At 38.1% G+C, this 12,152-nt stretch overlaps 1 protein-coding gene across 7 annotated transcripts in view; it reads left to right on the top strand.

The window, feature by feature from the left end:
- The window catches only part of EPHA7 (EPH receptor A7), a 178,043-nt gene that overhangs the window by 161,471 nt on the left and 4,420 nt on the right, over positions 1–12,152 (top strand). For all 7 annotated transcript variants that reach the window (XM_077811677.1, XM_077811676.1, XM_077811675.1 and 4 more), the window contains 5 exons: positions 1,534–1,719; positions 2,281–2,342; positions 3,330–3,539; positions 4,486–4,635; positions 9,548–9,741. In XM_077811677.1, coding sequence (XP_077667803.1) covers positions 1,534–1,719; positions 2,281–2,342; positions 3,330–3,539; positions 4,486–4,635; positions 9,548–9,741 — 802 coding nt within the window. The remainder of the gene's footprint in view (positions 1–1,533; positions 1,720–2,280; positions 2,343–3,329; positions 3,540–4,485; positions 4,636–9,547; positions 9,742–12,152) is intronic.

Raw genomic sequence — 12,152 nt, 5'->3', positions numbered from 1 at the left:
AATCCATTGTCTGAGATGAGAGACTACCACATCAACAGTTTAGAGTAAAAGGCTCTTGTGCTCCTCCTTTGATTAGGCTGAAATGCTATTTGTCAAGTCACTTTGAGCGAAATCTTGAAAAACCTCGCATGTAAACGAGGTGGAATTTAACACAGAAATCCAGTTCTGCTGTCACTTACAACAGGTTAAATCCAGAATAAGTGTTGGCATCCCTGGAGTTACTCTGGATTTGCACACACATAAGCAAGAGGAGTTTGTTTTCAGTGTGTAAAATGGGCTTTCTGGAGCATGTAAATTAGAAGCAGCGTTGCGGTGCAAGGGTCATTTTTGCTGTGTTTAGCTATGGTCCAAATCAGTGGATGCGATTAGCTAGCAAGATTGAAAGGGAAGGTATACCTCTTACAGCAGGCTGACAGAGACACAAAGGAACTGCTATACTACACAGCAAAAACGACTATAGAACGTCTGCTAGGGATATTCAGAAAAGCAGCATAGAATTCTGAGAGTGCCTCAATCATTATGGTAGGATAGAATACTGAGCCTGTCTTGGATGAGTGCTCTGTGAGCATGTGTTTGTTGATTTTCACAAGGGTTATGGGATTTTTCTTGCTAACTTTGTCATTGCCATCCTGCTGATGCCACCTGTTATATGCAGGAGTTGGTGCCACTGTGGTGAGTCTTTGTTCTACACTATAGCCTTTTGTTTCTACCCAGTTCCCTGGTGACATGCTGAGCCAGTGGATGCTTGGCTGTGAGTATTACACACTCTGTGACATATCTTCTGGGGCCATCTATGGGCATGGCCTTGAATGCCTATGCCAGATGACCAACTTTAGCAGTCATTATGGTTGGACAAGCAGTGTTTGTGAAGTCGTTTGGACTTTGCCAGCCCATGCTGTTTTATTATATGTGCGTGTGTTCCTGTTGTGCTGACTGGTAGAGCTGTTTGGAACAAATATGCACTTTCCTCATGTAATCAAACAGAACATTTTGGTTTTTATGAAACTTTCATTAGAAAGGTTTTGATGTTGGGGCATGGGAGCGAAAATTTACCCATTTCATTGATTAATTAAATTAATATCTTCCATTTCATAAACTTCAGTGTGATTATTCTATTTTTGACAGTCCTTTACAATCTGATTCTGACCTCATACCAGTATAAATTAGAAGTAACTCGAAAATAGGTGTGAGTTAAGAATCAGGGCTAAAAAAAGCAAGGAAATCCATCATCCTTTACAAAACTATTTTATTTTATTTTACATATTTATAGAAAATATTACTGATATTTTATAAAGACATAAATATCAGGGCAGGGGGAGGGGCTGACATAAAATGTTTGCTGTTTAGGCCCAATTCCTCAAAGAACTCAAAGCACGTACCTAACTTTAAGCTCTTGAGTAGTTCAGTTAAAATCAATGTGACTATTCATGGGATTAAAGTTAGACATGTACTTAAGTGCCATGTTGAATGAGGGCCCCAGAGAGGACATTATATAAATGAAATGCCATTCGTAGTCAATCTGCTTTATTTTAGGAGAGTTTGGTGAAGTGTGCAGTGGGCGTCTGAAACTTCCAGGCAAGCGAGATGTTTCAGTAGCTATCAAAACCCTGAAAGTTGGCTATACAGAGAAACAAAGGAGAGATTTCCTGTGTGAAGCAAGCATCATGGGACAATTTGACCATCCCAATGTTGTTCATTTAGAAGGGGTGGTTACCAGAGGTAAGTAGTGGCTGGATGTTTCAGTCAGATAATAAGCTAACTGGCAGTAATTGCTATAATATGTCCACGGTCAGAGATTCAAATTAGAAATGAACTGCATACTCTTAATGGATTTTCTCCTGAGGCATAACTAACTAAAACAATACTCACTTTATGCTACAACCTGAGGAAAAAATTAAGATGCACACATGATTAAAAGATGGAGTACTTTGAAATACACTATTTTTCTACTTTCAATTAGCCTCAAAGACCATGCCGGAAGATAAGGTTTCTTATGTCTTTTCATATTATCTGAAGTGTCATTTTCTCAGAGTCCTCGTCACACAGCAGGAGTCAGGAGAACACGCTGACATTTTGATTTGTACAGTTTAATTTTGCGAATCATGACCATGCTCCATGCAGACATTTAAGGACTTAGAGCTCAGTAACAGTGCTGGAGGCTTCAAGAATGTTGGTCTCAACTATTCAGCCCTTTTATAGGAGCAACATGTGTTTTATCAGAAAAAGGCACTCAGTTCAGATTATGGTTTTTCAAACAAAATGTCCCTTCTTTTCCTTTAGGGAAACCAGTCATGATTGTAATAGAATACATGGAGAATGGGGCCCTAGATGCATTTCTTAGGGTGAGTACCTAAGGGAAATATCTACAGTAATTCAAAATATATTATGTATGTTACCAATTTAGCATAATAAAACATTTTCTCAGTCTGAAATGTGAACATGGCAAACACCAATAAATCTTTAAATTGTCCCAGCAAAATCAGATTAGAAATCAGAAGACCAGGCAGGATCAAACTGATACATTTCTTGGCATTTAAGTGATCCAATGTGGTACAGAAATCATGGTTTTGATTACCATTGTAGATTGAGGTTAATACCACGATACCTGAAGCCCTGTCATAATATTAACGCATTTGTTTAGAGGAATAATTTATTATTTTTAGCATGGTCGAAGTCCCTGCACAGGAATCCCTAAAGGAAGTACAGTAGTACTTCAGAGAAGAATGAAGGGAAAAGAAAAACTACTTTGTGACAATTTAGCATTTGCTGAGTGAGTGCTCAGAACTGCCAAGCAATGTCTTCACCATTTTAGCATTCCACATGTACAAGCTATAAAATGTAGAACGACTTGCAAAATGGTAGAGAAAGCAGAAAGATAATGATGTTTCCTTGATAAATTCTGTGCTGTAAATAAATCATCAGTATTTAGGATAAACAGAGGCTTTGATCCCCAAAGTGTAATACAGTTTATTTTTTATATATATTGATCATTGTAAAAGGTGAAGAACATGGAAGTGAGTTACAAACAATGCTATAGTTTAAAAGTAGTTTAAAAAAAAAAGAACCTATCATGTCACAGGTTAATTAGGCTTTTATAACTTTCAACAGGTTCCATTACTTTTAAGAGTTTAGCTATTCAGGCCTTTCTCAACCATGTGTCCTGCTTTGTGGCTAAAACCATACAGTTTTGTTTAAAATGGATTTTCTTTGCCCCGAGATGCGTTGCCTTTGGGGTAAGAAGTGACTAGAGTGAAGAACGTTTGCAAAGCTGATTTTCTTTTTCCCCCTCAAGTGCATTAACAAGTGTGCTGCTCCTGTCTTCCCTTCAGAAACATGATGGGCAATTTACAGTCATTCAGCTAGTGGGAATGTTGAGAGGAATTGCTGCCGGAATGAGATATTTGGCTGATATGGGATATGTACACAGGGACCTAGCAGCACGCAATATTCTTGTCAACAGCAACCTTGTTTGTAAAGTGTCAGACTTTGGCCTGTCCAGAGTTATAGAAGATGATCCAGAAGCTGTCTACACCACTACAGTAAGAAACACAGCCATTTGACAATATTTCTTAGGGGTCAGGAGATCTTATTACAAACCAAGCAATAGCCTCTTGAAGATATGGTTGAGGGAAATACATTAATGGCCAGAGAGGTGCTAAGTAGTCCAAGGGAATTACAAGTCGTCTTCAGAAACCTGGCTTTAAATAACTTTCAGTAAATGTCTAATAACATAATCCTCTAGTGAGGAGAATTCTTGGAAGGTTTTACTGGTTTTAGTGTCTCATTCATATCTTTATAATTTTCTGAATGAATGGATATGGAAGTTTGATTTATAAAACTGTTTATCTCCTCTTTGAGCTCAGTAAAAGTATTTACATGGAAATCCAGGGGTACTACTTTTTCAGAAGTGAGAATTAATCTCACCTGATAGCTAACTAATGTAAGGCATGACTGAAACATTGCTGCTACTCCCATGTAAGGTGTAACAATTCCCCCCTGGATCTTCCCTTATTCCTAGTTGGGATCACTTTGCCATAGCTGTTCATAGGACACAGCTTACTCCTCTGTTCTTTTGTCTAGCTAGCTCCACTTCCCATTCCTCCCTACCTTCAACCCTGCTCACTTATGGTGTAGATAATAGCTGCCTCATGGAGCTGATCCCTGATACCTCACTGGAACAGCAATCCAGAGAGAACATGCAGGATGCTAGAGCTGACACTTATGCCACATTAATACTAATGACAATCTGGCCCTACATGATCAGACATGGATTTTGAAGGAGCCTTAAGAAATTTCAATGGGATTTGAATGCCTAATTCCCTGAGAGTCAGACTCATTTGAAACTCCTCTGAAAATTCCAACATCGATCAACGTTTGAGAATGGCATAATTTTGGTGCCAGAGTTAATGGAAATAATTGTAAAAATGCCACTAAGAAAAACACTATGGACGTTTTATTTACAAGCAAATCTTTTTTTTTAAATAGGGTGGGAAAATTCCAGTACGGTGGACAGCTCCAGAAGCCATCCAATATCGTAAATTTACATCAGCAAGTGACGTATGGAGTTATGGAATAGTTATGTGGGAAGTAATGTCTTATGGAGAGCGGCCTTACTGGGACATGTCAAATCAAGATGTAAGCTATACATTTGCTATATTTGTATGATTGCATACATGAGTACATATAAATAAATGTTCATATCAATTTTTTTCTTTCTACACACACAACTTGTTTTAACTCATAATAATTTTTGTAAAAATATTCTAGGATTTTTATATAGTGAAAAAATAAATATATGATTATCTAGCCAACAACATTAAAACTGTCATCTTCTTTGACACAAGTATGGATTTTAGGTTTATATCATGAGACTGAAACAGGATTGGGGCTCCAGAAATGATAAGACAGACAAGTACTTCTTATTTTATTACATTAAGCTTAGCAAGAATGACATGTTTTCATTCAAACACGAATTCTCAGTTTCTTGAACTCATAATTATGGTTAGTCGAGTGGAAAAAGTTGTCCAAAGTCCAAGTCAACAGTTAATGACATACTCTAGCAATTTCACTATATTTTCCCAATATTCTTGTTTGTATAAGATGTGACCTAAAGCAGTAGGTTATCAGTAATAGCACAGAATAGTATTAATCTTGACTTTCTTACAAGGATATCTGTTCACACCGACTGTATACATAAACATATGCCAGAATGATTCTCATTCCGAGTTGTTCTTTTTTTTTTTTTATTGAATGCTCGACATCAGAGTTATAAAAAAAAAAAAAGCATATGAAAGTGTAAATGATGAGTCAGTTTGGCAGAGTGCAAAGTTGTTAATATTTGACAGGTCTCAGTGTCAAAGATTTCATGGACTGTCAAAATATGGGCAAACAAGTCCTTGGGGCAAAGAAAAAGAAATATTTACATTCCCTAGATGCCCAGTAGAGTTTCATTTCTTTTGACACCTTCCTTCTGTACTCGAGTCAAACATAAAAGGGGTCTGACAGGAATATAAGATGCCTCAAAGGCAAAGCTTACCTATCTTTCAGGGAAGAGTAAAGAAAAACTTTAAAACTGAAAAAAAAATCCAGTATCTTCTTGCTGAATTTTTGATTTTTTTTTTTAATTTATTTCCTTGTATTGTAAACAGTTGAGGGAATCATGTAAATTATCCTTGTTCATAAAAACACTAATCTCAAATCCTTACAATGACGAAATGAAATGACAAGTTATATCCCAATTAGCATGTACATTAAGGATTTATAAATTCCTAGTAAAATAATTTCAAACACTGATGTGTATTGTGATATGCAGGTGTGCCCTAAAATATGCACACACTGCGCACACGCACACCAACTAACCCTGGAGACTCACCCATGTGGCAACATTTTAAAAACTGCCTCTAATTACCCACAATGAATTACAGTTACAACGAACCACAGACAGAAATGACAACACTTAAAATGTGTCTTTACCAGATTTGCAGACGCTGTCAGCAGTTTGTTCACTTAAAAGCATCATTTGTGCCTACAATTGAGCGTGGATGCAGAATTACAGGCCATGCTGTTGTTCCTTTAAAAATATGCCTCATTGAGTTTTCTGAGTTTGAAGGTTGTTTTTTTTTTATTCTCTACTATACTGTTTTATCCTATATTAACAGTTTTGGTGCCTTTGGATAGATTTGCGCGTAGCAACGCAATTATGACCGTCTAAGCACATTCCTGTACTCAGTGGATATATCCATACAGCGTTGAGAAGTACTAGCTGAGCATTCAACCCAAGAGCAATCCTGCAATTGCACAGCAGGATGGCTCAGGGTGAGTGGCACAGAACCCTGCTCACTGCCTTTCTGCAGGCACAGTGCCTATGCGTTCCTAACCCTCGCTGCCAAAACTAGTGAACAGTAGTCACTAACTAGCTCAACTACAGTGCATAACTCTACTCTGGTACCCATTAGAGCTTTGGTGTGTGCCCTGTACAGGGCTACTGGTCCCCATACTTACGTGGAAGGAGGAGTTCACTACACTCCCTTTTCTCCATATTTGTGTTCCTCATAGGGCAGGATGTAGCCATGCAAATGATGATTTTCCTTCAGTTACTCAACTGTTTTCTGTTGTGGCATTTTAAAAAAGGAGCATCCCTGGCAGTGACCTGTTACAACAAACAAAGCATCACAGTACCCAATTAACACAGCTCTATCCCCAGAGCTGGTAGCTCCTTATCTTAAGTCTGGACTAGGCAGGTCCTCAGGCAGCCCGGAAATTTTGGAAGCACAAAGGTGTCTAAAAGAAACAATGGGCCAAGCACAGAAATTGAGGAACAGAGAATTGAGGCAAATGTAAATGATATGAATCTGTGCTATTAGCATGAATCCTTGCTGTATTCGATTAGCTATATTTGTTCCTATAAACTATATGATTATAGTTTATAGAAAAAATCCCTTCATTTTTATTTACTGCTTGTTATCTAGTTTAGAACTGTTTTTTTCCCTTTACATAATAGTAATATTTTAAAGCCACCAAAATTTTTAGCTATTAACCATCAATTTGGTTCTTTGAATCTTGAACATGCATAGACTATATTTTTAATCTTTTGGAAATCACCTGCTTCCTACTCCCACCATTCTGGCTATAGCCAAATCCGTTCTTTTTTGTTTCCCAATTTGATCCTTCAGACTTGTTTGCTCACACCAGATGTCAAAGACACTGGTCCTGCTGCATCCCTAAGGCCTTTCTAAAAATAATGTCATTATCATAGTCACTTCCTATCTATCTTCTGGGATCTCTCCAGAACACAGTGAGCATGTAAAAATACTTGCTAATGTGCCTCTCATTTCATTTGCCACTTCCTCTAAAGCTTTTGAATGTATGTTGTCATTCCTAGGAATCTTGTCATTTTTAAATCCCTTTAACCTTTTAATGACTGTGGTGGTGTTGTCTGGATGCATTTTTATTATTCACTGATTGTCTCTACAAGTCTGACCTAAAACTGATATTTTTATAATGAGAGATACAAAAAACAATTTTGATGTGTGTTTTTCTTCTGTCTGTAATTCCTGTATTCATTCTTTAGCATATCAGAATAGCACTTGTTTTTTTTCATTTTGAATCATTGTTTCTTTTAAATGTGTGGGTTTTCCCCATAAATCTTGCTAATGGATCTTATCTCTCACTCTTCAAAATATTTTTCCTGTGTGTATACAGTATCCATTATTTGTCCCCTCACCCTCCTGTTATCTGAGTGGCACTTGTACTATCTCTGAGTATTCTTCGTCACTGTCTATCTTAGGTATTTATATAGCCCCCATTACTGAAGGGGCTGAGAACTTCACAGTTTTTAATGTATTTATTCTCACAACACCCTTGTGTGGTAGGGAAGTGCTACTCTTTATTTTACAGATAGAGTACGCAGGCACACTGGGGCTGGGTGACTTGCCCAATGTCAGAAAGGAAATCTGTGGCAGAGCAGGGTATTGAACCCGTCTCTGATGAGAGCCATTTCAACTAGACCACTGGTTCTCAAAGCCAGTCCGCCGCGTGTACAGGGAAAGCCCCTTGCGCGCCAGACCGGTTTGTTTACCTGCCGCACCCACAGGTTCTGTCGATTGCGGCTCCCACTGGCCACGGTTCGCCGCTCCAGGCCAATGGGGGCTGCGGAAGGGTGGCCAGCACGTCTCTTGGCCTGCGCTGCTTCCCGCAGCCGCCATTGGTCTGGAGCAGAGAACCGCGGCCAGTGGGAGCCGCCATCGGCCGAACCTGCGGACGCGGCAGGTAAACAAACCAGCCCGGCGCGCCAGGGGCTTTTCCTGAACAAGCGGCGGACCAGCTTTGAGAACCACTGCACTATACCATGTTTCCTGGGGCTTCACTTCCCCTCTGTAAAAGATTCTGATACAACCATTGATTCCAACCAACTTTCTGAAGTTCATTCTGCATTCTTTGCAGTTGCCTTTAGTTTGCAGTCCAGTGCTCTTGCACTTTCTCACACATCCTATGGAGTATTTTATAGATGAAGTTATTGTATTGACTAAACCTTGGATATTCACCAACTTTTATTTATCATGGCAGATTTATTTCATAGGGCTAAGCCTAGACCTGGTCTTGGTTTTTCTACAAACTGAGAGGAAACAGTCCTGTGTACTCCCCATCAAGAATCGACACCCTTCCTTAGCAATTCTAATACAATTATGTCAGTCAATGTCACTGCACTTGAAATCTCCCACAAACAGTTTTTTCGTCCTTTTTTACAAGCCTTTCTTATCTGCATTGCTTCCTGACATGCTTTCTTATCCTGCCTGCAAGGTGCATAGCAGTTTCCTGTGATTTTTCCTTAATCATTTCTATCTTTCTCTTAAATCCAAATGGACTTGACTGAGGAAGTCAAACAGTGGGTGTAATTCTTGCTTCAGACATTATGTCCTCCCTCATATCAGCATGTGCCACCTTCTCATATTAAGTCTGACCTTGCTTTAGACTGTTACATTAAGATATCACTCAGCCAGGCCTCACTTTCCCATATCACACTGTATTCAGATTGCTTGTTTGCCTCTAATAACATGGATTGGCATAATATGCAATTTTTTCTTCCTAATAATTTCTGTCCACTAAATATTTCCTGATTTTTTTTAAAGTCTGGGGGCTTTGGGGATTTTGTGGGTAAATGCACAGACTCATATCCATTTACAAATCAGTGCTTCAACTGCATCCTCTCTCTTAAAGGCCTTTGGGCAAATAATATTGCTTTCTAGAATATCTCTATCTATCCATTTATCTGTTGCACCCTAGGTGAATTTAATTGTTGCTCCCTGCTGCTGATTTGACTAGGTTATACAACTATGTTCTGCACACCATAGAGTAATATGTTTAATAATCAGAGAAGATAAAAATCAAGGGTATTGTATGAAAACAAGAATTCTAGTGTCAAAACAACAGACTCTGCTTTCATAATGCTTTGACTGTTTAATTTAGTTGCTTGATTTCTTTCCCAGTTATTAAAATTCATTCTCTAAATATTTCTCCCTTGATGAAATCCTCTTGTTCTGGCCATTAGGTTATAAAAGCAATTGAAGAAGGCTATCGTTTGCCAGCACCCATGGATTGCCCAGCAGGTCTTCACCAGCTCATGCTGGACTGTTGGCAAAAGGAACGTGGTGAAAGGCCAAAGTTTGAGCAGATAGTTGGTATTTTGGACAAAATGATTCGGAACCCTAATAGTTTGAAAACCCCTCTTGGAACCTGCAGCAGGTAAGAAAACTGCCAGTGAGGGTTTATAATTCTCTGAACATATATTGATTCTGAATGTGTTCTGATTAGCTGCTGGATCCAGCTCCCTCCAGCTGCTCTTCCCGCTACTCTCCTTTCTTCCTTCCCTTTTTGTTCCTTCTCTCCCCATTTCTTCCCTAGATGCCATTCAGTAACAATAAAATCCACCCAAAAATGACTTACCTAAATCAAAAATACCAAGTAAAAGAAGAAAAAAATCTTGCCACTAATGTTCCTCCTGTTGGCAAACCATGAACTCTGTTCACTCTGCTTGTATGTTCTATCCCATTTCCACACCCCTCCCTTTGTATGTCTTGTCTACTGAGACTATAAATTCCTCAGGGCAGGGACCATCATTGTCTCTGTGATTGCATGACGGGGTCCTGGCCTCTATGCACTGCTGCAATAAAAATAATAGTAGTAATACAGTTAAGCTCGGAAGAATTTGATTTTTATTGGGAAACTTCAATTTCACTGTGCTTACCCGCAAACCAATGACAAAATATTTCCATCAATAATAATCAACGTTTACAAATGCAAAGTGAGAAAAAGGCTGCCTGAGAACTTAATTAGGGTTTGATTTAAAGATATTTATTTTGACATGTGATGTTGAAATTTTTTGTTTCAGTGGTTAAAAAGCTTTAACTTTTTGAATCTCAATGTCGGCTGTCATTAAATAATTATTGTCCGATCCTACCATTGTCTGAGCCCCCCGCCCCCCCGCCCCAGATTTCCCAGAACTGTGAAAATGTAATCAATACAATTTTCTTAAAAATAAACATTGTTTTCTGTCAAAAATATAAAAAAGAATCAAATTCTGCCAAGCTTAAATACAGTGTCTATATAGCCACCCTTTTTATACTGTGCTGCAGAGTGACCTCTCCTTTTTACCCTCACAACTCTATTTTTAATTCCATTCAGCCATTTGATCTTACTTAATTTTTTGGTATGACTTCAATGTTTTCTTCTTATAACTTGCCTGCTCCCATGAGTTACTCAGTCACAGTTATCTTGTGTCAGGAGTCCCATGTTCAGATCCCAGCTCTGAGACTGACCTCATGTGTGACCTGAGGAAAGTCACTGCATCTTTCTCTTTCTGTTTCCCTCCATCCTTTGTCTGTTTTATCTATTTGAATCACAAGCAATTTGGGGCGGGGACTCTGTTTTTGATGATGTTCTTGTACAGGGTCCAGGGCAATGGGGCCCTGATCTTGTTTGGTGCTACTAGAATACAAATAATTAGGATTGTTGATTAATTGGTTAACTCACACGATTAACTCAAAAAAATTAATCGTGATTTTAAAAAAAATAATCGCAGTTTTAATCGCACTGTTAATAGAATACAAATTGAAATTTATTAAATATGTTGGATATTTTTCTACATTTTCCTATATATTGTATTTGGTGTTAACTGAAATTAAAGTGTATGTTTTCTGTCATATATTTCATATTATTTTCATTACAAATTTTTGCACTGTAAAAATGATAAACAAAAGAAATAGTATTTCTCAGTTCACCTCATATAAGTACTGTAGTGCACTCTCTTTATCGTGAAAGTGCAACTTACAAATATAGGGTTTTTTTGTTACATAACTGCACTCAAAAATGAAACAATGTAAAACTTCAGAGCCTACAAGTCCACTCAGTCCTACTTCTTGTTCAGCCAATCGCTAAGACAAACAAGTTTGTTTATATTTACAGGATATAATGCGTCCATGCTGATGACACTCATTAAAAAAATAATGCGTTAATTAAATTTGTGACTGAACTCTGTGGGGGAGAATTGTATGTGTTCTGCTCTGTTTTACCCGCATTCTGCCATATATTTCATATTATAGCTACTCATGGGGCAATTCTGCGCCAAAAAACTAATAATTCTGCAGCAGAAACTTAAAAAATTGGTGCATGATATTATAAAATTTTGCTTTCTTTATTTGTCAAAATAATGCAATATAATCACTCTGGTTTCAATTATTTTGGTAATTTATTTAAACTATTATAAAATGGATAGAGAATTGAGGTGGGGAGCATTAAAGAAAATTCCCAAACCCCCTTGCCTAATAGTAATGTACATAGGTTTGATCTTTATTTTTAGTTATTAGTCAACAGATATATGCAGCCACACGCTCAGTGTTGCATCATAGCCAATTGAAGACCAAGTGAGGGCTGAGGAACCAAACTCAAAATTTAGTCCAAAAATTTAGACCAATTCTGATCACTAAAGCACCATAAGCATTTATAAGGCCATACTGTCCTTTATACCACTCTGGCAATGTAAAGGAGCTTTAAAACTTTTACACCTATTTGACTCCTGGGGGAATTCGCAAAGAGAATGGGAACAATTCATTAAGCAGGCAGGCTGCTATGTTCTGCTCCGCCTGAAAGGACAGTGT

This window comes from Eretmochelys imbricata, chromosome 3 (assembly GCF_965152235.1).
Source record: "Eretmochelys imbricata isolate rEreImb1 chromosome 3, rEreImb1.hap1, whole genome shotgun sequence".
Taxonomy (NCBI): domain Eukaryota; kingdom Metazoa; phylum Chordata; order Testudines; family Cheloniidae; genus Eretmochelys; species Eretmochelys imbricata.
The sequence above is the reverse complement of the archived record's forward strand: the minus strand, read 5'-3'. Positions and strand labels throughout refer to the sequence as shown.